General features: G+C 43.9%; 1 protein-coding gene across 8 annotated transcripts in view; it reads left to right on the forward strand.

The window, feature by feature from the left end:
• Positions 1-18,059, forward strand: part of HEG1 (heart development protein with EGF like domains 1) — a 45,623-nt gene extending 27,564 nt beyond the window's left edge. For 4 of the 8 annotated variants that reach the window (XM_085310211.1, XM_085310210.1, XM_085310218.1 and 1 more), the window contains 6 exons: positions 917-1,051; positions 6,699-6,741; positions 6,851-6,888; positions 7,431-7,518; positions 9,667-9,841; positions 11,416-18,059. In XM_085310211.1, coding sequence (XP_085166337.1) covers positions 917-1,051; positions 6,699-6,741; positions 6,851-6,888; positions 7,431-7,518; positions 9,667-9,841; positions 11,416-11,565 — 629 coding nt within the window. In that variant the 3' untranslated portion in view covers positions 11,566-18,059. Of the gene's footprint in view, positions 1-916; positions 1,052-6,698; positions 6,742-6,850; positions 6,889-7,430; positions 7,519-9,666; positions 9,842-10,282; positions 10,458-11,415 lie in introns of those variants that run through there. The other 4 variants (XR_014896499.1, XM_085310215.1, XM_085310214.1 and 1 more) reach the window with 4 other exon arrangements.
• Positions 18,060-25,257: the final 7,198 nt, after the last annotated feature.

The raw sequence follows: 25,257 nt of genomic DNA on the forward strand, positions 1-25,257 counted from the left end.
AAATTGTTCCAAGTGTTTTCAGGCTGCGAAGCATTTCTGTACCTAATCCTAAGCACCATTGTGGATTGACTTGATTTAAATGATTTTGGTAGAGTGACTCACATTATATCCAGCAATTATAATTCCCATTATATCCTCAGGTACAATTTTTTTGGTAAATTTGAGTTTCTAACATAAACAGAATTACTAAGAAACAAATTCTATTCTTACGTAAGTATTTAAAGAAAAGACGTCTGATTAAAAAGGGGTGGAGAACCTATTAGAGAAGAGTTTATAAAAGTTAGGACTTCCACATGGATGACACATTTTTCATAAAAATAATACCATGAATGTTTTTTTTCATTTGCTCATCCCATTTAGTCTAGCCACCCAGTACAAAATGCAAATTTGAAGGCACAGTTTCCATAATGCATGCACACTGAGTTTTGCTGAATACACATTTAAAAAAATCTGATGTTTTAAAGACAATGCTTCAAAGTGAGATAAATGAAAGGGCAATTTCTTTGTGTTAAAAGTGAAAAAATGCCATGCTTAAAATTAAAATGGAAGAATCTGTTTTGGGCTGAGCAGAATGTTTTGCTTGACGTAAACTTAAAACTAAAAATTGATTTGTTGAACCATCTCGGGGGAAATGTGTTTTAGCTTGAGTCAAAACAAATTTTTCTTTTTAATTTCCCATTCTGCCTGCAAGCTGAAATATTTATTATTCACCCACTCTGCCTGCCTGTACGATCGATGGTAGATGCGCACGAAATTGTGACATGTAGTAGTGTTGACTATCTCATAATGGAACCAATATTATTAAGAAAAAGAAGGCGAAAGCTGCGCATGACCTAAATATGATGCCTGGGGAAAGCAAATGTGCATAATGGTGCATTTAGGGAGAAATGTGCTGATATCCATGTCTTTCTGGCAGTTGGCAGCTTGTGCAAACAGAAGGACCCYGAATGCGACAAGGAAACATCTGAATGCACCGACTTCGATGGCGTTGCGCTCTGCCAGTGCAAGAGTGGGTACTTCAAATACAACAAGATGGACCATTCCTGCCGAGGTATGGCTCTTTATGCAACGTATTTTGCTTGGATTCTGCTTAATCTTTTGGTGCCAGTTGAAATGATCGTGTGAGTGTGTGTGTCTGCATGCACTATGTATTGCCGTGCATCTTAAGAAGCTCAATATTATGAATAAATATTAGCAACTGAGGTTTTTTTGTTTTGTTAGGTGACTTTTCAGTAGACACTGAAGCTATGGTCTCTCTCTCTAGGAATAATATTATCTCTTTCTGGAGCATGCTGTGAGTCAGAATGATCGAGACACAGGAGAAAGGGGGCCCAAGTGCTCTGGGCTCCAGTTCAGTGGCACGGAGCAGAGATGACATGCAGCTCTGCCTGTTTGGATTTTGTCTGAACTCTCAGCGAACTTAAGATAATTGCTTTAAACTTGCAAGCTATATTAATGCATCATCAATATTTTTTAAATAAGCAAGTATCTGAGAATAACTGTGGATTTATTTTTCAATGGGGTTCCTAATAGAAATTTTAAGCTCAAGGTTTATATTATTTTTTAACTACTTAGGCYGTGAAATCTGTTTCACTATGTCTTAAACAAGCTTTTTATCATTGTGCCAGTGGTCAAAACAACATGTAGGATCAGCGTGTCCATTCGCTCATTACAGTGGTCATTGCTGTGGGGCTCCTTACGAAATCAAGTTTTCTGATGAACAGTTTTAAAAGTGATTTATATGTTGTTTCTGGCAACGTCTGCAGGGTAGGCTGTTCAAAGAGGAAGAGACGCTTGGTTAGCTCCAAAGCTAGTCAGCGGGTGGGAGAAATGTGGCTGGAAATAACTCAAGCATTGCAAGCTCTGGAATGGGCGTCTGTGAAATGGGCACCTTTGGGTGCTGCGTTCTTGTCCTGCCTCTTGTCCACTGAAGGCAAAACATTTCTCCTTTATGGTTTTCCTCCCTAGTTTCATCGTTATTTGTTGTGGAAAGGACTTTTATKAAGAAATATTGGCTCTCTCCACCTACCCTTGAGAGATAGAGAAGAGGTCATCCAGTGAGTAGGGAGCTGAGACAGCTCCTGGGAGGCTCTTGCCTTATTCCTGCTCCATCATTAGCAGCAAGGTCCCAAGGAAAGTTATTCCATGTTTCTTGGCTGCGTCTCTTGCCAAGTGATGGTGCGAAGATAAATACCTGACGGCTGTGCGGCACTTGGATACTAGGGTTATAGAGGGCCAAGAGATGCAGCATTTGTTTAGMCAGGTAGATGTGATTACTCCCTATTTTTGAGTCTTGCTTGCTSTGCAAAATAGACTACCAGAATGCCTTCAGGCTTCATTTTCACCTTCAGGTCTGTGCTGTCAGTAGGTGAAGTGGATTTAGACCAGGTGAATCTGGGGGCTTGTTGGTCATAGGGGATGCACTAGAGCTGCATGAGAGCTAACTGCCCGATGCTATGCTCTCTCGAGATACCAGGTTTTCAGCAGCACTCTGTTCTCATCTCAGTATGCTGGCTGGTCTAGATTTTTAAAGGGACTCAGCACTCTTGAAAAGCCATATCACAGCCTCCAGCTTGATATTTAGGTTCATCCTCACCAATAAATACAGCATACCACAGCATGCCAGACTCTTTAAAAAATTCCACCCTCCCAATGGCTAAACAGGAACCAAGGTCTTCCCAGCCACCAGCTCTGGTTGTGGGTTGTGCAAAAGTGGTCCATAGCCCACCGAGCGCTCAGGAGTGGTAACACCAACTCTAGTGTTTGTGAGGAGGGATTGTACAGCCCCGTGCAATATCCCRAATGGGAAGCTGAGTGCAGCTGGGGGAGCAGAGGGGCTGAGGGGGTTGGCAGCCCAGACCTCCAGGTTTTGTTCTGCTTCTCTTACCTAGGGCGCGCTTGAAGCCCTGCCATCAAAAGTGTCCTGAGGACCAAGGAAAGGTTTGTCTTCTGAGCCAAGGAGAGTTTCAACATTTCAGCTGATGGGTTACTCGGTTCAGTCAGCTCTGGGTAGCTACTGGGTTTCAACCTTCCTGGTACAAAAYGCCCCATTGCATGTTATTTTTTAGTAGGCTAGAGCATTTCCAGTGCAAGGAATGGCTCTCCACTCTTCCTCACATCAGGAAGGCTTCTGAAGAGACCCCTTATATCTCTTTCTSGACAGCAGTGGTAAAGGAATCCCAAATAGAAAAGCAAAACTTGAGAGCTTTACTTGGCCCCTCATACTTAAACCTTTCTTCTGTTCCATGTTCATCTTTGAGAGCTCACCAAGTGAGTGTGACAGCATGAGCTCTCCTGAGAGCATGTTCAAAGGAGCAGGAAAAATGTCAGAAGGGAAARCAAAATGGCAAGAAAAAGGATCTGAGAAGAGAAAAAGAAATAAGCATCAACAATTATGCAGCTCTTCATTGCTGTAAGTGGAATAAGACTAGGAGATGCACCTTCAGGATCCTGCTTGCCTTCTCCTCAGCCCTAGAGCTCCTAGTCAGCCAGAGCCGGGAACTTTTTCTGCCCAAGACAGCATTTCAATTTGGAAACATTGCTCAGGGTATATGTGCCCTACACAGGCTGAGGTGATGAAATGAGACTGGGCTCCAGCATCTGCTTGTGCTTTCCTCTAGTCCTTCTTCAGCCAGGCAGATGAGGCTGCTGTACTCAGCAGACTGGAACTGTCTTCATGGAGAAGACAACTTGAGTGAGCTGTTGAGGGAGATGATTCCTCCCTTCCCCTCTCTGAAGATTTCTTTATTGTCTGATTCTGTGACTAAATTTGGTAGAAGATTTGCTCCATAATGTTTTCAGTCTACTTTTATTAGTGAGAGACAYGAGGAACCTATCCTGTCCTTGTGCCTTTGCTGGTGCTTTGGTGTAATGAATGAGCCAAGCAAGTATCCTTTGGTATTTACTATATCTTGCCCTGCCTGTTGGTTGACTGAGCTTTTAWCTCTTGTCCTGTTACCTCTGGTCTCTTTCTTGCCTTCCTAGAAATCACATTAGAAAGTTAAAAATAAATCCAGTGCAAAAAATATCATGAAGAGGTGTAGCAAAGAGGCCATGCCAGAAGTGTCTCCTGGAAAGCAGGGACCCTGACAGAGCTGTGAAAGGGCCTGGCAGCTAAAGTAAAGGACCCRGAGCTCTGGTTCAGATGGCTAGCGTGTTCCTTGGATGCATTTAGGGGGCATGGGCAGGCAGAAAAGGGGAAACTTTGTTATCCTTGTGCTTGCGGCACCTATTTCTGGGAACCAGAAGTCAAAAAGGTCAAAGAGTGCTGGTGCGTGTTCAGAGAAAAGCTGCAACAACCAGGGAGTCTCAAGGATCTCAGTGTACTTGTTTTTTTTTTTTTTTTTTTAACAAGAAGGCCAAGGAGTGATTTGATGGTGAGGAAGAGAAATGTGATCATACAACCTTTTCCAGTCCAGCTAGAAAGCATTCAAGGGCTGGAATTTGACACTCAGATAATTCAAACCAGAAATAAGGTGAATGTTTTTACTGGCTAGGAAAATTAACTTTTTGAGCGTTTGACCCAGGATTGCAATTGACTGTCCGTYACTGGAAATATTAAAAGCCTGGATGGTTCTCTAGCATATAGTTCCAGTTCATATATTTGCTTTGAAACTGGAATTAAATTTAAGGAAGTTCTGTGACCTGTGTTGTGACAGGGAGGCCAAAGTCACATTGGTCCCTGCTAGCCTTCACTATCACTTATTATTGGTACTATAACAGCCACAAACTTCTGAATCTAACAGAAAAGCTACTGGTCCCTCCTGGTTTATTACAATCTTGCCAACACATCGTAATGGGTAATGCTACATGTTTGTCCGTCTGTCCACCCTTGCTTCCTTCCTGTGCTAAGCGTCCCTAGACAGGCTTCTGAAGATAYGCACTCCAGAAGGGGCAATGTGTTTCACGTGTTGGGAGCGCGTGCTGGGAGGAGGCCCGGGGAGGGGACGAGAGCTTCGCTGCGGGTTAGCTGTGACCTCTGCTGGGCAGCCCCGATCCCCGATCCCCTCTCGGCTGGTTTCCCTGCACTCAGCGGGGTTAAAGAGCTCCTGTGCTTTAGGCTGGAAGTTGTCCCTTGACAGCTGCTTCTTGACCACTGTTTTAAAGCCATGATCAGCAGGGGTCTGGGGGGGGGGGGGAAACCATGAGCATTTTTGTTTTCCTTTACAATCAGTTTCTATTCCCTGTGTCTTTTGCTTGGAGGTGTTTAGGCTGTTTTGTTTTGCTCGCTTTGCAGTGGTTTCCTGGACCCCTGTGTAGCGCCTTGCAGACCTCTGTAGGTCACTGGGTATACTGGTCTGGCTTGTCCCTTTGCCCAGAGCGACTCCATCAGTGTCCATCATCCTATGTAGCTCTGTCTTTGCTAAGCTGGCTTTGAAGACCTCACAACGTCCTTGGACTGTCTGTACTTTCCAGTCCTTAGTATTAGAAGTTTTTCTCCCTTCATATCCATTCTGAGACTTAAGTCCTGTGCTAGACCAAGGCTGTGTCGCGGAGCTGAGTGTAGAACAGCTAAAGAATACGGTTAAGTAGTTTGGTCAGCCTGTGACGAGGAACAGACTCAGAGGGGGGCTTCTGGTTATTTCTCATGGCAAATTGCTTTTTCAATAACCTCTTCAACAATTTCAGCAAATGACTGTCTCTGCAAGGCAAAGGAACCTTCGGATGTTTTCATGGATCAGTGAGATATTGTCACTTTAGTGGAATTTCCGCACATCTTACTTCTTTGAAGGACCAAAGGGCTAAATATAATATAAGGAGCACATCCTCTAGACCAGAGCAGCTTTTCAGTACTGAAGGACTATTGCTGAGGGAAAAGCAGTGACCTTGTCAATAATATGAAGCTGATAATTGCAGGACTAATATATCATCACCTTTGCAGTTCATTATAAACTTAGTATAATTTTCTCAGATAATCTAGATGATTAGCTATCTGTCCATTAAGCACAGCAATTATTGTATTTTGGAAGCAATGGCTAGTTTTCAGGTTTTTTACCAACTTTTTGCCCATAGTGCCCATGGTTAACCACAGTTGTGGCTTGGATAATATTTTGTTGCAGTTCTAACATTTAAAAATAATGAATGAAATGCATCAATGTTAAAGTAATGTTGTTTAAATGAGGTTGCAAAATAGAACCCCGAAAGACTTGCAGATTTTTTACTGGTATTTTGTGAGAAACAATACAAGTGTTCAGTGAGTTTTGATTTGTGCAAGAAGAGATTCTCTTGGGAATTATTTTATCAGCTGCCTACACCGTGTGAGGCTCCAGGTTAGCACTATAGGTAAACCCTGAGTAGTCCCATCAAAGCCAGTGGGAGGTGAGTCCAAGTGCACAGTGTCTTGTCCAAATCAGATAGCAATTGCATAGGGTAGCTGAGATCCTTCTGGATCCTCTTTGACTGGAGGCATTTAGACTAGCAGGCAAGGCAGGAATGACATTAGACAGAGCACCCTGTATGTATGTATGTGTGTGTGTGTGTGTGTGTGTGTGTGTGTGTGTATATTTATATATATAGACAGCAAAAGTGTATGCCTATTTTTTTGACAATATGAACATCACACTTCTGCTCTGCCAGCATCAGAGAGAGGCTTGTCAGTCCCAAAGGCTGTTTGGAGCAAAGCTGCAGTGGGAAGTGGCGATGGTAAATACCTCCTGGGCACCACTGTGTGGTGCTCATGGCCCTTCTCTCTTTTTCAGCCTGCGATGATGGATTTAAGCTGGAAAATCAGACCTGCGTGAGGTATGGTGACTTTTCTGCCTTCTTCTTATCCCCACCATCTTTCTTAATATTGCTTTGGTGGCCTCTTGCCACAGCCAAGCCTCTAAAACTCTGTTATTTGTGTTACCAGCTGCCCATTTGGCTTAGGTGGATTCAACTGTGGAAACCGTAAGTACCGAGTTTCTTTTCGTTTCATTTCTACTGCCTCCGAAGTGGGAAATCTGAAACAAATAATTATAAATGACTATGCCTAGAATGTAACAGATATAGACTTACTCTTGCAATGGTTTTGTTTTCTTCATTTTCTGTTGAAAATTGATTTTTTGACCTTTGAAAAGTTGACTTAACATTATCTCCGAACAAGATCAGTATTTTCTTGGAGATCTCCTTTCTCTGAGTGCTCCGTCATGAGAGCAGATAGAGTAGCAGGCACTCACTAAGTGAGATATTTGGAGGTGAATCAATAAAATATTGTTTATGTTGTATTGATCTATCAGTAAGGAGAATCTGTCCCCTAGGGAAACAGAAGCTTGTTCCTCCTTCAACATCTCGAACTCCATCTATTTTACTTGAAAATATGGCTGGCAGAGGGAGGGAATAAGGGACATTAACAGCTAATCCTTTTGCATAATGGCCGTGGCTAAGCTAATGTTAGTATTTACAATGACATTGCTGTTTCTACATGAGCGTCTCTGGTTTTCCCATCGTAGCATATCAGCTCATCACTGTGGTGATCGCAGCTGCAGGAGGGGGACTTCTGCTCATCCTGGGCATTGCGCTGATAATAACCTGCTGCCGGTAGGTACAACCACCAGCCCCGGGCCGCGTGGCATCATCTCAGTGCRTTACGCAGCACTTAGTGCTACATGTGTGAACTTTCAAGGACCAAAACATAAGTGACAAAGTCATAGCCGAGCAAGCAGTTTAGTGATGGACTTAAACCTTAGGTTTTGCTTTCTTTCAGGGGCTTTCTTTCCTTTTTTTTTTTTTTTAATCTTTCTTTTTTTCTTCCAGCTAGGCTAAAATATTCAGTATCTCTTGAGGATGTGTCTGGCAATCAGTCTCCTAAGGATGGGGAGACAAAGGGGTCCTTCCCACCTAGAACCATAGGGCAGCTTGGAAGCAGTCTCCAAAAGCCCAAGCTAAGTAAAAAAGGAGGAGTTTAGGCCASAGAAGAGGTTGCTGGGCTGTTGCTCAATTTTCCCCTAAGCACAAGTCCTGCGCATGTTCACACTCTGTCTCTCTCCCTCTCAGACACACGCGCACCTTCAGGTCTCAGAGTGAAGATCTCTGCAGGAGACGAGTGGATGTTCTCACAAATCCTGGCTCCTCGTCTACTGAAATAGCCGCTTGTTAATACGCTCTTACTTTGGCAGGTTATGTGCCTTCCTGGAGGGTACACTGCTTTGAACTGGAAATTTCTCCAAAGTCGACCCTCATATGATATGGTAGTTATGTAGGGGCATTTGGTGCGTTTGATGTCATTCAAACTGGCGGCTTGTAAGGCTTTTGTCTTAAGAATTAATATATTACCTGGAAGTACTATAGTCAAGTGTTCAAAGGCTTGAATAACTTGGGAGTTATCATACATTTTTATTTTTCCAACTTTTCCGCAGTTCTTTCATTGTGAACACATACATTTTTAAGGCCGAAAGGGAGCGTGATAACTGTTTTTGACCATCCTCTTGTAACACTGACTATGACATTTCAAGAAGCCTCAAATCCACAATTTCTGCTTGAGCCAGAGCATGTCTTCTAAAGTCACAGGCAATCTTTACTTGGAGATTTCAGATACGGGAGTCCACAGTCTTCCTGGATATGTTGTTCCTGTAGTTAATTAGCTGTGTCTGAATTTATTCAACTGCTAGCTGTAATGTTTTGTGGTGTCAGTGTCCTGGATTTCTGCAGTGCAGATGAGGAGATCTGTGATTTTTTAAGACTAGTGCATTTTACTGTGATTTCAAGGAAGGATAGATAGTTTAAGAAAAAAAAATATTCAAGATGGGAGAACCGGTAGATAACTCTTGAGGGCAAAGGTGTCATTCAGAGGGACCTAGACAGGCTGGAGGAATGGGCTGATAGGAACCATATGAAATTCAAGCATAAGAAATGCAAAGTCTTGTGCCTRGAAAGGAAGCACCCCCTGCAATGGTACAGGCTGGGGACTGTCTACTTGGCTGGGGAGCAGCTCTGAGGAAGAGGACCKGGGGGTCTTGGTGGGCACAAGCTGAATATGAGCCAACCGTGTTCCTAGGCAGCAGAGAGGGCCAACAGCATGAACAGGAACACAGCCAGTAGACTGAGGGATTATCCCCCTCTACTCAGCCCATGTGAGATTGCATGTAGAATGCTGCATTCGATTTTGGGCTCATCCAGTACAGAAGAGACATTCATAAATTGGAGCAAATTCAGTGGAGGATCACCAGAAAGGTCAGTGAGTGGAGCCTGTGAAAGATGAGGAGAAGGTGAGACTTGCTGAACCTGGAGAAGASAAGGCTTCAGGAGGAACCCAATACATACGGGGAGGTCTTCTAGAAGATGGAGCTAGGCTTTTTACAATGGATGATGGATGATTGAGAGACAATAGGCATGAGCTGAAATAGGAAAAGTTCAGACTGGATRTAAGGAAAAACTCTTGTCAAGAAAGCAGTAGGGCAGTACAACAGCTTGATCAAAGAGGTTGTGCCATCTCCATCCTTGGAGTTTTCAAATCCCAGCCATATAAAGTACTGAGTAAGCTGGTCTTGCCTCGTATCGACCTTACTTGGAGCTGGAGGTTGGAGTAAAGCCCTCCTGAGGTCCCTTTYAACCTGAGTTATCCTATGTTTGCTATTACAAGTCAAGATTTACAACACATGGTAAATCTTCTGAGATCATATCAAAAATGCATTTAAGATAACACGGTAAGTTGTACCTTCTTACTATCCTTCATTCTTTTCTAAACAGGAAGAATAAAAATGACATAAGTAAACTCATTTTCAAGAGTGGGGATTTCCAGATGTCACCGTATGCTGAGTATCCGAAGAACCCCCGAGCACAGGAGTGGGGCAGAGAGACCATTGAGATGCAGGAGAACGGAAGCACTAAGAACCTGTTGCAGATGACAGATGTATATTATTCGGTACCTATTCTTAGGTTAACTATTACTCCTCTGTGCCTGATGTAGCACAGATACATTTTTATTATTGGAAGCACAGATCCATCTTGTGAAAAGTAAAAGAGCAAAGCAAATGGCTTTGATAGAAAGCAAAGCRCTAGGAGTCATGCGGATGCCGGATGTGATGTGTTAGTTATTACACGTGGTGAATAGCATGAAGAGATTTAAGTAGGAAGGGTGCTAGGGAAATGTGTAGGAACATTGTGGTAGATGCCTAAAAAGCCCAATCCTGGAGGAAAGAAAGAGAGTTAAAGGTTTTGAACAGTCTGTGTCTTTGACCAGTAGTCCCTGTGGGTAGTTCGCTCTCTTCCTCCCTTGCTGATGCTGGGAGGTTGAGACCTCTGCCTAGGAGGCTTCACCCAAAATGGGAAGCTGCTGCTCACTGGGGACCCCTGTCTTTTTCAGCTCCTCTCCTTTCCAGGGGACAGACCCCTTCCTGTAGTGGAAAAGCCATGTAAGGAGGATCCCTCCAGCTCTGGAGGAACAAGTGGCGGGGAAGACGTGGTGGAGGAATAATAGGCTATGTGGGTAGAGAAGGGCGCCCAAGACCTGACATCACGGACACTGTAATACCTGCATGGTTAGTACCAGTTGCTAATGTCCATATTCAGAGCTGTGATGTTCATATATCACCTATCACTAAGCTGTATCAACATACTGGATGTACCCAGGGTGTGGGGCGTTGCTCTGCAGAGAGCAGTACTCTTTTTTTTTTTTGGATTTGTATTTTAAGTTTCTGCCAAGCAAGTTTACTGGATCACACAGGAGGGAATTAATCCTCCTTGCTGCTTTCAATAAGAGATTTGGAAATGACAATGCATTTCCCAAATTTTTATGAAGAGTGTTATTATGCTGACAGCTAGAAGGAGGAGCTTTATGATGGTTTGCATTGGATCTACTCTGTARCAGATCAAACTAGGTGGCTTAATGTTTCTTACTGGCTGAAAGGATTGTATGGTTTTGGCCTTAGAGAGCAAAGTTCCTCAGTCAAGTGTCCCTGAGAGATTTGCCTGAGTAATCAAGAAGGGAAAAAGTGGAGCATCAGATCATCTTGGTTTTGATGTATAATTCAGATTTCTGTGTTGGGAGGGTGGACACCTATGGTTAATGGTGAGAGTAGTGCTTCCAGATAATATTCGAAGTAGGAAACTAACTTTGATTTTCTGGAATAGTTTCCTTTAAAGATAACACTGGTACAATATTCTTCTTGTGAGAGTTATTTCAGTGCTTGAGCTGATCAGCACAGCTCTCACAGGATTAAAAATTAACCATGCATTCAGACTGCGTGTGGAGTTAGGTAAAATTCAAATCTGCTGATGGCAAATATGTTAAAACTAGATTGGGTCAGAGTAATCCCCTCCTAGGCAATGCATAACTCCTRGAGTATAAATCATTCAAGATGGTAGAGATCATTAGTGATCATGTTGTTCGTTCTGCCTACTGAAATAACTGCTGGGAAGGGTGGAAAGACTGTGCATGAAAGCATATTTGAGTGTGAGAATAAGACCCTCTTTATTTAATTATTTTTGCTAATACAGCCAACTGGACTGAGAAATCCTGAACTGGAAAGAAACGGACTTTATCCTCCCTACACTGGTTTGCCTGGATCTCGACATTCATGCATCTACCCTGGACAGTACAATCCATCCTTCATTAGTGACGAAACCAGAAGAAGAGACTACTTTTAGCAGAGCATAGAGGGACTGGAAGATTGGCACAGTCCTGTGGCCCTTGAGCACCAGGAGCCCTCTGTCTCCTGGCACATCAGTCTTGCTCTTCCCATTTAACAGCAGGAGGGACTTTGAACTCAATTTGTGGTGTTGCTGCCCTGAGAAACTGTTCCGCTTGCTGAGCAGYCCAGAGAAGACGGAGGCGGGAACGACTCAAGGTGCGGACCAGTGAAAGACCCAGGTGGACGCTAACGCGCGCGCCCCGTTTCTGCGCCGTGCTGCTGCTTCGCTCCACGCTGCGGGGCGAGCGTAGATCAGCGCAGGTAGACAAGCTGTGCCCGGCACTCTGAATTGAATACCCCGAGGGAGTGTTTTGTTTACAGATCTTGTTCGCTGTCAGGCTGAGCTTATCTTCTTAGTCAGCCGTTGTGCAAAGAATTACCGTGTGACTGGTTTTGGTAGCAGAAGTATGTCAGCTCCCTTTTCTCCTGCCACGTTGCCTTCTGCTTCCTGCATGAGAGGGAAGCTGGCTTGTCCTCCAGCCCTTGCTGGTAGAAGTTCTCCAGAAGACTCGGTCCTTACTAAAGCCTGGCAGCGTTGGCTGAATTTGTGGGTCGATTGTCTCCGAGGAGTATGGAAAAGATAAGTCATACCACTGTGATGCAAACTGACAGAGAAATGCGGCTGATCTGATGCACCACCCCTGTATGTAGGGAAAAGTCTTGGTGTGTCATCGTTCTGTCAGCCAGCATTGTTCAAAAGCGATGCCTCTATGGGTCATCGGAGTACTTCCGTGTAGGATTTTACAGGGCTCTGCTTCCTTGCAGGGTTTTATGTGACTGTAAAAACAGCAATATAACTTAAAATAGTTGCTAACAGGAAAATTTACTACAAAGATGAAAAATACGAGTTGGGAACTCGCTAGGCTCCTTACATGCARTTTGAATAGGAGTGATAAGAGTTTAGCCCTGGTTGGGCAGGTAGAACACGAATGCCAGACACTGCAAATGGGACACAGCTTTCAAGCCTTCACAGCCCACCTTGACTTCAGTAGAAGCCGTGGAGGAGGACTCCGTACATTGGAAAAGGCGGCTTGCTGCAGTCAGTTGCATTTGACAGGAGAAAAACAGGATGCTTTGAATCCTCGCAGAGAAAAAAAGATCACATGTTTCAAATTGTTTTGCCTTCATCCATCCTAGTTTCGAGTTACTCAGACCAGGCAGGTTTCCTGACATAGGTGTGTTCATTTACATTATTCACCTTGGCATAAGCTGCAGAATATAARCCAGCGTATTCCTCACCAAAGAGCAGATCAAAAGCTTATTGACTTTATTCCTCCTAAGGGTTGTTGATAGAGATCTTTATTATGAAGTTATTTTTACAGCTTATCTTCACTGCAAAGACAAACTGAGTCATCCAAGGCCTGTCCTGATGCACTAATCCTTACCTTGAAAACACTGGCTTTTTTTTCAAGCTGATTGCTTGTGTGAGGGCAGCAAAGAATAGCGAAATTCCTTAGCTATTAACCTAGCATCTCAGTAGTGTGTACATAATCTAGCTTCTCTAAAAAGCATATACTTCCCAGTACTCCCAGCTCCCCCCTCAGTGCTCAGAGATACAGTGCCTACAAGCAAATTCATAAGGGAGGTCAGCTCACTGGGGACCAAGGGACATGCCCCACAAAGTGCCTGCCACCAAGTGACAGCAGCGAGTCCAATGCTGACGTGCTGCGCAGCTGCTCCTCTGCAGCAAACCTGCAGTGAGGGGGCACCCTCGCTCGAGGAGCAGTCACAGTACTCATGTCCTGCAGGCGCTGGGAGCCTCCAGATCCTSTCCCAGCACTCCAAAGGCTGTTGTGTTCCCTACCCGAAGTGAGAACAACTACCCAGGGGAAGACAAGTGAGTACAAGGCATTCATCAGCTGCATGGGCTAAGGGGGTTCTGGTCCCTGCTCCCACCTGCTTCTGGGTTCTCCAGATTGCAAGGTGGCAAGAGCACTGCAAACGTGCTTGGGAGGACAGTTTAGTGCACCACCTGTAGTGTGCACACGCAGAGTCACTTCAAGCCTTGCCCTTTACATGCTACGTGGAAACGGCTGTGTGGTCTTGCAGAGAAACGGCTCTTTATGGGTGCCCAGGGCCAGTGTGCTTCACTGCGATGTGATTTTATGATGATGATGCAGCCAACTTCGCATCTGCCTGATCCACAGTCGGACTCACAGGTGGTAGCACATGGCTTATCTTAGATTGAGGGGGAAAGTGATAAGCTTCTCATGGAAAGTACAGCTGCCTAAAGGGCTAGATTTAAAGGAAAACTCTAGTTACAGTATGCAAAATAGCTTAACAGGTAAAGCGCAAAAACTAACTGCACTCTGCCACTCTAATCAGTGTTTCCAACCAGTAAATGATGTTCTTCTCTGATTCGTTAGTAGCCGATACCCTAATTATACAAGGTGCATTGGATGATGTGAACTAAGGGTTTGGCCCTGCTGTGCTCTGGGCCAGGTAGATCCCCGTGAGGACGTTGGTGAGGTTCACAGTCTCTCTGAGGGTGAGTTGCCTCTTCTGCATAGCACCAGCTCAGTTTTTGATGCATGCCTGGGTTGGAAAGGGCCACCTTTCCCTGGCACCAAGGAGGGTTTTGTCTCCCCTATAAATGAAAATAGGGAAGCTGGGTCTTGCTGCTGACTCTAAAACCAAAGCACTTAGACAAGCACTGGGATTTGTCTAAAAATATTTAGAGCAGCTTAGCAAAAAGTGAACATGTCCCAGCAAYGACAGTAGGATTTAACCGTGTGCCGACATTTCATTGGATAGTGAGATATTTAGGCACATGCTTATAGGCAGATGTGTTTAATTGCTTGGTGATTTCAAAGACCACGTATTGTGAAATGAGTCTGCATGTGCCAAGTGGCTAGTGCAGAGGACAAAGGTTGAACTATCAACTCAATATTGCAGATCAGTCCTTCTATATAAAAAGAGTAGCATTTGGGTTGTAAAGAGCAGCATTTGGGTTGTATTAAGTGAACTCCTGGCCTGTATGTCTTGCAGCAAACTGCAAGGACTTTGAGTAGGAAACGTGATAGAACTATTTTCTAATTCAGATTGCACAGAAGTCTGCAAGTAGTTCATTTTCATTTCTTAATAACCGGAGCCTTAATAACCTTACTTCTTCTTAATGCTGTAACCGGAGTGAAAGGATCTCAATAAACCCAGCAGGATTTTTTGAGTGAGGACTGCAAAAGTTTTCCAAAAGAGATACCTGAGCTTTATTACATGGAAATTTTATAGCTGTCAGAGGAGGTAAACATTGGAAAATCTACTGTGTGAGTTTGTCCTTTGCAACCTCACCTTCTTTTCAGTTTTGGTAACAAAAACTAAGTCATGGAGCAAATATGTAGTCTGCAGGGAGGAGGAAAGGAGTCTCTCCTGACCTGGTAGCACCTTCTCTGGGTGCCCTAGGCGTCTCGCTTTCAGCTGGAAGGAGAGGGTTTAAGGAGCAGTCAGCACCGGGGCTGGTAGGGGTGCTTTCCCGCGCAGCGAGGTCCGGGAAGTCTTTGCAGAGCCGGCGCTATGCCATGAGAAGCAGCCGCTCCCCGCACAGCAATGCTCCGGCCTCACTGCAACGCCGCTGGCGCTCAGCTCCGCCGCTGCCCCAGCCCGGGGCATTTTCCTACAGTTTGTGGCCGTTCCTTTTCCGCGATTAGTTAATACTGCGGCTTACCGCCAAGGGGACTCTGCCAGCCACGGCAGGGCTCTGACCTGTTTCTGTGCAGCTTGCAGCTAGTGAAACTGTCACCAGGATCCTGTTCTGTCTGCTTCTGCCCGGGACGGCCGTGTCTAGGTGCCACCACCGTCAGCCGAAGCACCTCTGGCAGTGGCGTGGGGTTGTCACTCCCGTCCTGGGGGAAGGGTCTCGTGCCCTATCTCTCCCCCAGTCCCCACTCTCAAGCACAGGTACCTCTGTGTTAAGTACTTTACTCCTTCGGACATCTATATAAACGTAGCCTCATTTCTCAGAGGATTTAGGTTAATTTTAGCTAGCCCAAAATGCAGATTTTGACTGTACTGGATYGTAGAATCATAGAATCAGTAAGGTTGGAAGGGACCTCTGCTTCTCCGTTATCCACAGGGTTATATCTCTTATGCGAGAGGATGAGGTAGAAAATGTGTGTTTCTTGCTAGGAGGCTGCAAGGGCTCGCCAAATGGGGAGAAAGGAAGAAAAACCACACGAACACCCAGCAGAAGGGCATTCCTGCTCCTGGCTGGTGTGTAAAGCTAGGGAAGCAGTCGGCCAGGGCCCTCGGGCGGCTGCGTGGGAGTCTTTCCGACTGACTTTGGAAGAAATGCGAATGGCTGCGCAGGAGAAGGTGTAGGGCCCTGGCGTAGGGCTCCGCCGGCTGTGTTGGCAAAAGCCCCTCGCCCGCAGCAGGGCCCGCGGCAGCCAGCCCGGGAGCGGCGGGCAGAGCGGCCGGCGCGGCGGGGCGCGGGCTCGGGGCATCGTTCAAAGGCAGGTTAGCGCGAGCGGCCGTCCCGCGGTCCTGCCGCGCCGCGCCGCAGCAASAAGTCCCGTCCCTGGCACCGCAGTGAGGCTCTCCCTGTGGCCAGCCCTCTACAAGTGATTTGCAATAGGAAAAAGCTTTTAGAAAATAGCAATAAATTGCATTTAGTGAGAAATGTTTGTCACTGTGAAACTATTTGTCCCAGTCATTGTAAAGCCTGTCCTCTAGGGGCCTTATAGACCAGTAAAGTGGGTCTGGACATCACTGTAGACGCGTGAAGTACTTCCCCAGGACTCTTCTCTAATTCTTGTCAATGGCAGTATCCGTGCCAGATCCATCTGGACTTCTCATTCCTTCATATCAATGTCTAATCTTCAGTTTTCTTCCTTAAATTAAACAAGAACGGATGCATTTTACTTAAATGTTCTTCCTATGCTGGCTATTGTTTTTTCCTCTTTACACACAAAGAACCTAATCCAGCATCCGTTATACTGTCCGGGATAACTTTCCCAGGGATTGTAATGGAGTTTTTCCTAGGCCTGAATTGTTCATTTCAGGGTGACTTGGGTGTACAACATGCATTCCTTTGGCTTTCCATCCTGCCCCTTTCTGTGGGGGTGTTACTGCCTTTAAACGTTGTATTTGTTTTTTGGAAGCGTAACTTCTGCTGCAGGAAAACCTACCTTAACTGAGATTGAACAAACAGGTTCTTSTTCAAGATCTGAAACACTTCGCCAAGAAGCGAGCAGATGGGAATTTTGTAAAATTGTTTTGGAGGCATAATCCTTTATTGATCAAGCGACCTGCTTCCTATAGTGTAAGATCCTCTAGGGAAATAGAGGAGCTTTCGRTATTCAGAGAAATACTCTGAGGAGAGTTTTCTGAATGCAGGAGCTACTGATTCCTGCTTGCCTGCGCCCTTGGCGATGGACCAGGATCTCTCGGCGTGGAAGGGGTACGTGCTGTGTGCCTGTAGGATTTTGGGAGCCTTGCAGTATGTGTTTAATTCTTCATTCCCTTGAATTGTTGAAGCTGAAAAGCAGGATGGAAATCCATTAAGGGTAAAAGGGAGGAAAAAATGTTTTGCAGAACCGAATGTCTAAAGTCAGTGTAATACTGTGACTTCTGTACTGTAGGATCATGTGTGGATGAGACCTGTTCTTTGCACAGTTTGCGTTACGTGTGAGTAATACCCTAGTACCTARAGAGGGTGCCCTAATGGTCCTCAAAGGAATATGTAAGTGCTAAGTCCCTCAATCTCTTTCTAGTAAAATGCTTCCTGAAAGGGAAGGGAGTCTTGAAGGAGTAATTACTGCCTCAAGTGGCCTGCAAATCTGCAAATCTGCTATGCCCTGATACAGAAAGATCCTGTGGAATACAGCAAAAAGTGTCATTTTTCTTGGACAGTGCCACAGAAATTGCCTGATACAAAATSCTTGTTTTAAAATCTTTATTTTAAAGGGAAAAAAATACAGAATAAATACTCAATTGTTACCTTTTCTAAGGAAATTCGGTTAAACCCAATCATTTGTTTGTTTTAAATAAACAAAACAAAAATTTGTYTTAAGCCCTGTTGAAATTCTACAGAGCTTTTTCATAACAGAAAGCAAAATTTTGTGTGTAAAATCATAATGGTTTCCTTGAGCAACTTTCAGCATTGCAAAGCTCACTTTTAGTGAAGTCTATTTCAAAAGGTAAAGTTTCAGCATTTGTTTGTATTTCTGTTTTTAACCTGAACGTGGACCTACTTTATGTTCTTGACGTTGTCCAGGTTTCCCTTCCCATATCTCTGATGTTAGCTTCCAAGTTGCTGGGTTTTTAAGGACTTGTTCCAAACCAGTATTATTTAAAGTTGTATCATATTTTCATTCTCCGCTAATTACACAGTACTGTAGTAGCAAAATATAATTTTTAAGGATTGGATTATTTTTATACCTGCATCCAATATGATGATTAAATCTGGCGTTCTAGTCAGTGTTATAAAAGAATACAATAAAACTATGAATATTAGTATGTCTCAGCCTTTTTATTGTCTAAAGCTTTCCATGCGAAGAGACGCATATGCTACTTTTAGATTGTTTAACTATAATTAGAAATCTAATCTATAACATACAAACTTTTATAGTTCTGTTGCTCTTTTAGCAATGATCGGTGACAGAAGAGAAAAACTAAAATGCAAAGCAAAGAGGAAACRAATTTGTTCTGTTAGTTATGCTCAACTTCTGCTCAGTCAAAATACAGGTTCCATGCTCACGTATTTATTTCAATAACGTTAGGCAAACCAAAGTTTAGCTTTGAAGCTTTTCGTAGTCGAGTTTTTCATCCTGCTGCAAACACAGGAGAATTGGTGAAGGTGTGCGTGTGTACACGCACGTGCGTATGGTGGAGGGAAGGGAAAGGTTGGTGCAGTGGGGCTCTTTGCATGGGCAGGGGCTGGACTTGACTGCAGTAAGATCTGTCACCYTCCTTATTAATTGCCACTGGGGACTATGAAGGATACAGACTTGAATGCTTCTCGGAMGAGGAAGGCTGATACCCTGAATGCAAAGGAAAGCAACATCCAGCCCAGGCTGCTAGGAGGAGGTGTGATGTGTGAGGGTGATCTCAGTAACCTCAGGCGTGTTAATCTGGAAGAATATTTCAGCATTTTGCCCCAGAAAGGTACAGCACTCAGCTGAGATGGCAGTTGCGGGTGGGATTCATCCGCTCTGCCCAAAGTTAGGTCAGTCAGACCAACCATGGCTCTTCTGTGGCCATGGAAAGTGATAAGCATCTGCAGAAGATAATTCATCGTAAGGTAGGTTCCTCCCATGACAATAGCACCGTAAGAATCCAGCGTTTTGACAACTGACATGAGAGGAAGTGAGTGCTGCTTGCAGAGAAACGGTGAGTCTACAACTTATTTCTCACTGCAACCTGAAACATCAGTGTCCTCTCTGTGGTGACAAAGCACAGAATTGTGTTATATGCCTGCTCCTTGTCTAGCAAGACTCTGGTGGAAAAATGAAACAAAATGAAAGGAGACAATAACCTGACTAATTCTGTCAAATGAGCTTTTGTTCATTTGCAAGAGAAATCCTGTTATCAAACCTCTATTTCATTACTAATAATAATGCAGGTTTTTCTATTTCTATTTTCTATTTTCTATTTTCTATTTTTTTATTCTATATGGCAGCCTGGTTATCTTTTAAATAAATTGGCAGTGCAGAAGAACAGGTTGCAACAACACCCTGAGACTAGGTAGGAGGAATTTGGGATTATGGACAAGCCCATGGTACAGCAGGCCCATTTCAGGTTTGTGCACCGGTGCCTCCGTGACCATGGAGCGCTTGCAGACTGTGTGACCTGAACTGCTTTTGAACCACCAGAAAAGAAGTCAAAGTAGCATATGCTCCCCCTGATTGTGGTGGGTCTGTATGTATAGAGCTTCGGTTTAGATTTTCCATAGGTTTGCTGGAACTGGGTTAGTTTAACTAATTACAAGATTTATTTTGAGGGATATGTGTGATAAAGAGCCGAGGAACCCAATTTACAGGAGATAGCAAAATGTATACAGATCTAATAAGGAACAGAATTGAAAAATACGCAGGAGGAACACCATTCAGCTGAAGTGCATAAAGAGATGTAAAAGGCGGTTACTCCTACTTTAATACAAGTCTTCTGGTAGCATGATTACCCCTTGGTCACATGCAGCTTATCATGGCTAAATAATGGGGCCATACGCGACTACACACCTCATCGTAGTTAAATGCAACCTTTTACCTTTGAACTCTTTTTGACTGTCATAAATAAGGAATAAGACAAGTGAACAATACTGTGCTTGTTACTAAATATAGTGCATTTTTATTTCATAAGAATCATTTGTCAGTGTTTTTGTTTGCCATACCTGAGCTTTGACGCACATGAGTTTGGTTTTACTAGTGGTGGGAAGTAATTCATGTTTCTGAAGAGCAAGATGTCTTTGTAATCCTTTATAGCATGTCACACTGTGGTTATCTGAGCTGATCTGGACTAACAGTTAACTATCTATTGTCTAAGTACATGCTCAATAAGCTCATTAATAATTGCATTTGTGCTAGAGGTATTTGCCTGGCATCATTTCTCTTGTTCTGATAGTTCTAGCTGTTCTCCTAAAGCATCATATCTCTATTATGAAATTTCCCCACAAATTTGCAGTCTCATCACCCCACTTCTCCCCAGGGAGAGGTTGTTGTGACCCCAGTTTGTCATGATGCAGATAGGGAAGTGCAAGCAGACACAAAAAGACCTGGCACATACACATGTATGTCTGTACTCAGTGGGTTATTTTCTGAACGCTCTCCACCAGCAGATTTGTCTTGCTGTACAGACATATTTCCAGCTGAAATAGATGCTGTTCAGCTARGAACCACATCTCACCAAATGACCAGTTTTCAATGTTGCATCTCCCTGGAGGCTCCTAGCATAGTCTGCTGAGGGCTGAAATGTTTTATTCCAACAGGACTTCAGGTGTCACATGCGACCTGTGAGGCAAAGTTGGAAGATCTCCTGCGGTCTTGAGGTTGCTGAGCTTTCACTCCCATTCAGAAATGTGCCCAGGACCTGCCCCCATTGCTCACGGTGGTATTTGCCAGAGGAGACTGACTCCAAAGCCTCTGGATGTGGCTTTGCAGGGAATACACAGATGGGCTTGCTCATGCTGCTTTCCCATGCCCCATAACGACATCTGCATTCAATTCACAAAAAGGCTTGTATGGGTGGCTCTGGCAGGACTCAGGGTCAGACAGACCTTTCAAGTGGGAGACACAACACCTCTGCCTTACAAGGAGGACCTGCAAGCCCCCATGGTCCTTCCAATCACTGCTGCTCTCCAGCAGTGCCTTTTAGCAGAGCACAAACACCTTGCCCAGCTGGAAAGCTCAGCTAGGTGGGACAGCTACAAATAGGAGGGTTGGGGAAAAAAGGGATTCTGTTCACGGAGGCACTTTTTCCCCATCTTGGTCTCTGTCTAGCCATTTTCAGTGGCTTCCTGGGATGCAATTTCAAAAGTTTCTGTTTCCATTCTCTTTCCCTAGTGTCATGGCTGTGTTGTCTKCTCCATGGCTTGCTGCTCATGGCTCTTGGCTATTTCCCACATCTAGACCCCTTTGGGCTCCCTGCTCTAGCCTGATCATCCCAGACCTCCGTGTTTTGCCCAGGCACAAACTGGATTGCTCTCAAAGAAGGAAAGCTGCCACCTAGATAAGGTCAGACATCTATCAGCTGTCCTTCCTGTTCCCCCTTCCCCTGCCACACTGCTTTAACAAGTCCGTGTAATATTTAGGCAAATAAAAGGGTCATAATTGCTGCCACAATGTTCAAGGCCAAATCCATTTCTTTGATGTCAAAGGTGCAGGTGTTTTCCATTGCTTTTTACCCCTGAGCAGTAGGAAATGCTTTGGCATAAAATTTTTATTTCCTTGCATGTTTTGAAAGAGTCTTTTTCTTAGAAGGAAAGAACAGTTGGGGTCTGAGGCATAGGGCTTGTCTGTACTGGTAATGTATTGAAAAGGGAGTGAGTGTGTACATGCTAGGTAATCTGCTCTAGTGCATACTTAAGTGTGCCTTGGAGTTGGAGCAAGTTTCACTTGCTCAGTGCAATCTGCACTGTGTGGAAAGTAGGCAGGGGATAGCTGCTGGGCTGTCGCTTCATACGTCAGCTTATTTAGCAGTAACTTCCGTGTGTCAACAGGTCTTGAATACCTATCACTTAAGAGCACTGCAGGTCCAGGAATCTCCTCCCAGCCTGAGGAGGAAGGAAAAAAACAGCTTGGAGCTATCATTTGCCACTTGCCACCATGACGTCAGCTCAGGGCTGAACTCCCTACCCGTGGCAGRGACCTTAAATGAGCTGACGCTAGAAGAGAATAGCACTTTCTCGTAGGTTTAACAGCAAGTAGCAGCAGCAGCAGCAATGAGAGGCTGTGTATTCCTCACTGTGTTACTCACCCTGATCTTGAGCCCTGAGAAAGGTAAGAAACCCTATCTTCTGTTCTGGGATTTATCGGGGCAGCTATTCTGTGGCAGTGAATGGATTACTTAGTACACAGCAGCCACTGAGAGACTCAAGGTCAGCGGTCATGCACAGTTCAGCACGCCTAGATTTTGATTAATTAATGATGAAAATTTTCACGGCAAGCCGATTTTCTGTGTTCATAGAACAATGCAAAAGCACTGGTGCTTGTGATTAGCCTAATTTCGCCTGTACCATAAGCAGTTTTCTGGACCTGCACACTGAACTCTGGCAATTCAAGCTCTATTACAGTCATATCACAAAGGTGCAACTGTTCGACTCCAACACCCAGGGAAAGGACGGCTGCAGCTGGCCTTCTGGCTAGAGACTCCTTGAGCAATCAGCCTGGCAAACAGCACCAGCTGAGCCAGCGTATCGTATAGTGTTCATTCAACTCCTGTTAAAATTAATTAATGGGAACGCCACCAACAACTTCGCTGGCAGAGGATTGCACCGTGGTCTATTCAAATTGATGGCCAGGAATCACTCTTCCAGCCATTTGCTGCTTCTTCTGGCTTCGTGACCAATTGGGTAGTTGTGGGACATGGTGTCAGCCCAAACTCTCCTGTCCCTGGTGTTCCAGTGTGGAGCAGAGACAAGTTAGTAGAAGTAGAGTTAAGGCAGCTATATGAAGAGTTTAATAGCAACTTGAAGCTGTGAGAGGACAGGAAGACTAGGAATGTCTTGACCTAAAAACTAGTGTAAGCAATGGGAGTCTTCCACTGACTTGAGCAGATTTTGCATCAAGATAGCCCTGCCCAGAAACCTTTTCCATTCTAAGCAAACAATGTCAAAGCTTTGCACAGTGTTTCCAGTTGTAGAGTACTGACACAGATCCTGCTCCACTCAACTGCCAGATGTCTCTGTTCCTCCATACCTAGGTCTTAACATCCTTGTTCTTTATCTCCACGATAAACTCTTAAGGCTATTCCACATCCTGTTTCCTCACGCAGAAGGCTGAGCCTAGGCAGACAGAGCTATTACATAACCACCTTTGCTCGGGTTACTGCACAAACCTATCAGCAAGGTCCAACTGCTACTCGTGCTCTGCAGTCACCACAAATGTAATTCTTCCAGAGTCCAAAGGGTAGCTGTATACAGTGATACATCCTGAATGGCCAAGAGGGTATGGCTGCTTTCTCCAAGGTGCTTCAAGTAAAAGCCTTCTCTAGTGGAGTTATATATTGAGCTTCTATACTTTAACCCCATTCTTTAGGCAAAACACAGAAAAAATAAGGTGGTGCACAGCATGAGCAGCTTATGTCAATTCTCTTGGACATGCACGTTTCATGGCTGACCATCTGATACCATATTTGATCCCTAAATATAAGTCAATCCCTCTTCCTCTTTGTGGTTGATTTAGGCTTTTTTTTCCTAATGGAAATACTGTATTAGGCTTTACTATTTGTACTGTTACAATAAGGGTATTTTTAGCAACAAAGAATGAAGGTGTTGACTAAAAGATACCCCTGGAGATCTGTTGGACAGACTCTATACAAAGCAAACAGTTGAAGATCAAGGACTAGCTCTTCAAAAGATTATTGCCCGAACAYTGAGTTTGAAAGGAAAGTCTAGAACAATGATCCCAATGAACCATGGCTTGTGGCAAGCACAGACCCATAGACACCACCATGGTTGTGGTAAAAATGTACACTTCTTCAGAGTAATAGGGGAACAAATAATGCTGCCCACAGGACTGCCCAAAGCTGCCCAGTGGAGGCAGAAGTCTTGGCTAATATGAGGATCTGCAGACACTACTGCTGTTTTTCTTCCTCTAGAAGAGACTAATGGAGTATTTTATGCCTTGTCTTCTAGTATATCTTTTCCTGTACATTTCCCATGTCAGATTTATTGAGCAGAAGAAAAATGTTTTTAAATTTGCCTCTCTTTGGGGTATCCGAAGCCCTTCAAAACTCTTGAAGCATGAGATCTATTTTTTCAAAAGTCTGTTGAGATTTAAATGTGTCATTTACAAAAAAATTTTTAACATATCAACTATAAGAGTGCACTAGCACCAAGGATGTTGTCCATTAGTCTTCTGGCTGTATGATGTTAATGATTTAGATGAAATTCTGATCACAGTGACATTAACTCAAATTAAATATATTTATTCCTAGCTCATTTGGTAATTAACTCAGTTTGCAGTTAGATCATATGATCCAAACTGACTATTTGTCAATATCATGCATTTATCCACAAGGCTGTTGTATTATTTGTTTTCCTTATTTCTAGACCAAAAAACAAAAACCTTCTCATTCCTTAAATTCAAGCATTAAGATTAATACAGATTAAATGTAAAATAACAATACTAAAAAATGCACCTAAAATGGTCAGGAAGAGTGAAGACACCAACAGTTAATACAGTAACACAAAAAGACAATAAGAAGAAATATTTCTTCCTTAATTGTTGCTTGGAATTGGAAAGGTCTCATTTCAAAAAGAAAGAAATATAACAAGAAAGGAAAAGGATTATAAAAATAGTGTATACTACTTTTACTGAGTGGAAATGTAGTTCTGGAAAGAGGACCTGCATACCTGGATCATAACACATATCGTAACATAACAAATATCAAAGTAGGACTTTACGAATAGAAATATTCTGATTTCAATGTACTCCAGTATTTGTTTTGGCATGGGGAAAGGTGTTAGCAGTCATTTTTTAGCATCCATGCACTGAAATCCATATAGACCTCTAATGATCCTTCTCTTGAAAGCATCTTTATAATTCCAAAATATCTACATTTATCTTACAGTTTAGGCAGTTACTGTAAATGTTCTTCGGGTCTACCTCAGGGTCTGGAGAGTAACTGCGTACATAATAATTGCAAAATGTCATAACTCATACATATCATGTAAAACGAGGCCACTATTAAAGACATGCCGTGCAAAAAGAACTTCTTCAACAGATGGCAGAAGCACATTGAGATAAGTAGACAAGAACAAGACATTCGAACTGTGTAAGAACAGTGCTAAGATACCATTAAGAATGGAAAGTATATGCAGATTTGACTCCGACCAAGAGACACAGATATGCTGCTACCTGAGCATGCCAWGCAAGCAAGCAGAGCTCTGGAGGGTAGAAACAAAGTGGTCTTGCGGTGCAGGAGAGGGAGGCCAGGGAGTTCAGGGATGGGAGGCCAGAGAGACAGCGGCCCATAGGGGCAGCCTGGAGTCAGG

This window comes from Rhea americana, unplaced genomic scaffold, assembly GCF_003343005.1.
Source record: "Rhea americana isolate MKP2758 unplaced genomic scaffold, rheAme1 scaffold_313, whole genome shotgun sequence".
NCBI lineage: Eukaryota > Metazoa > Chordata > Aves > Rheiformes > Rheidae > Rhea > Rhea americana.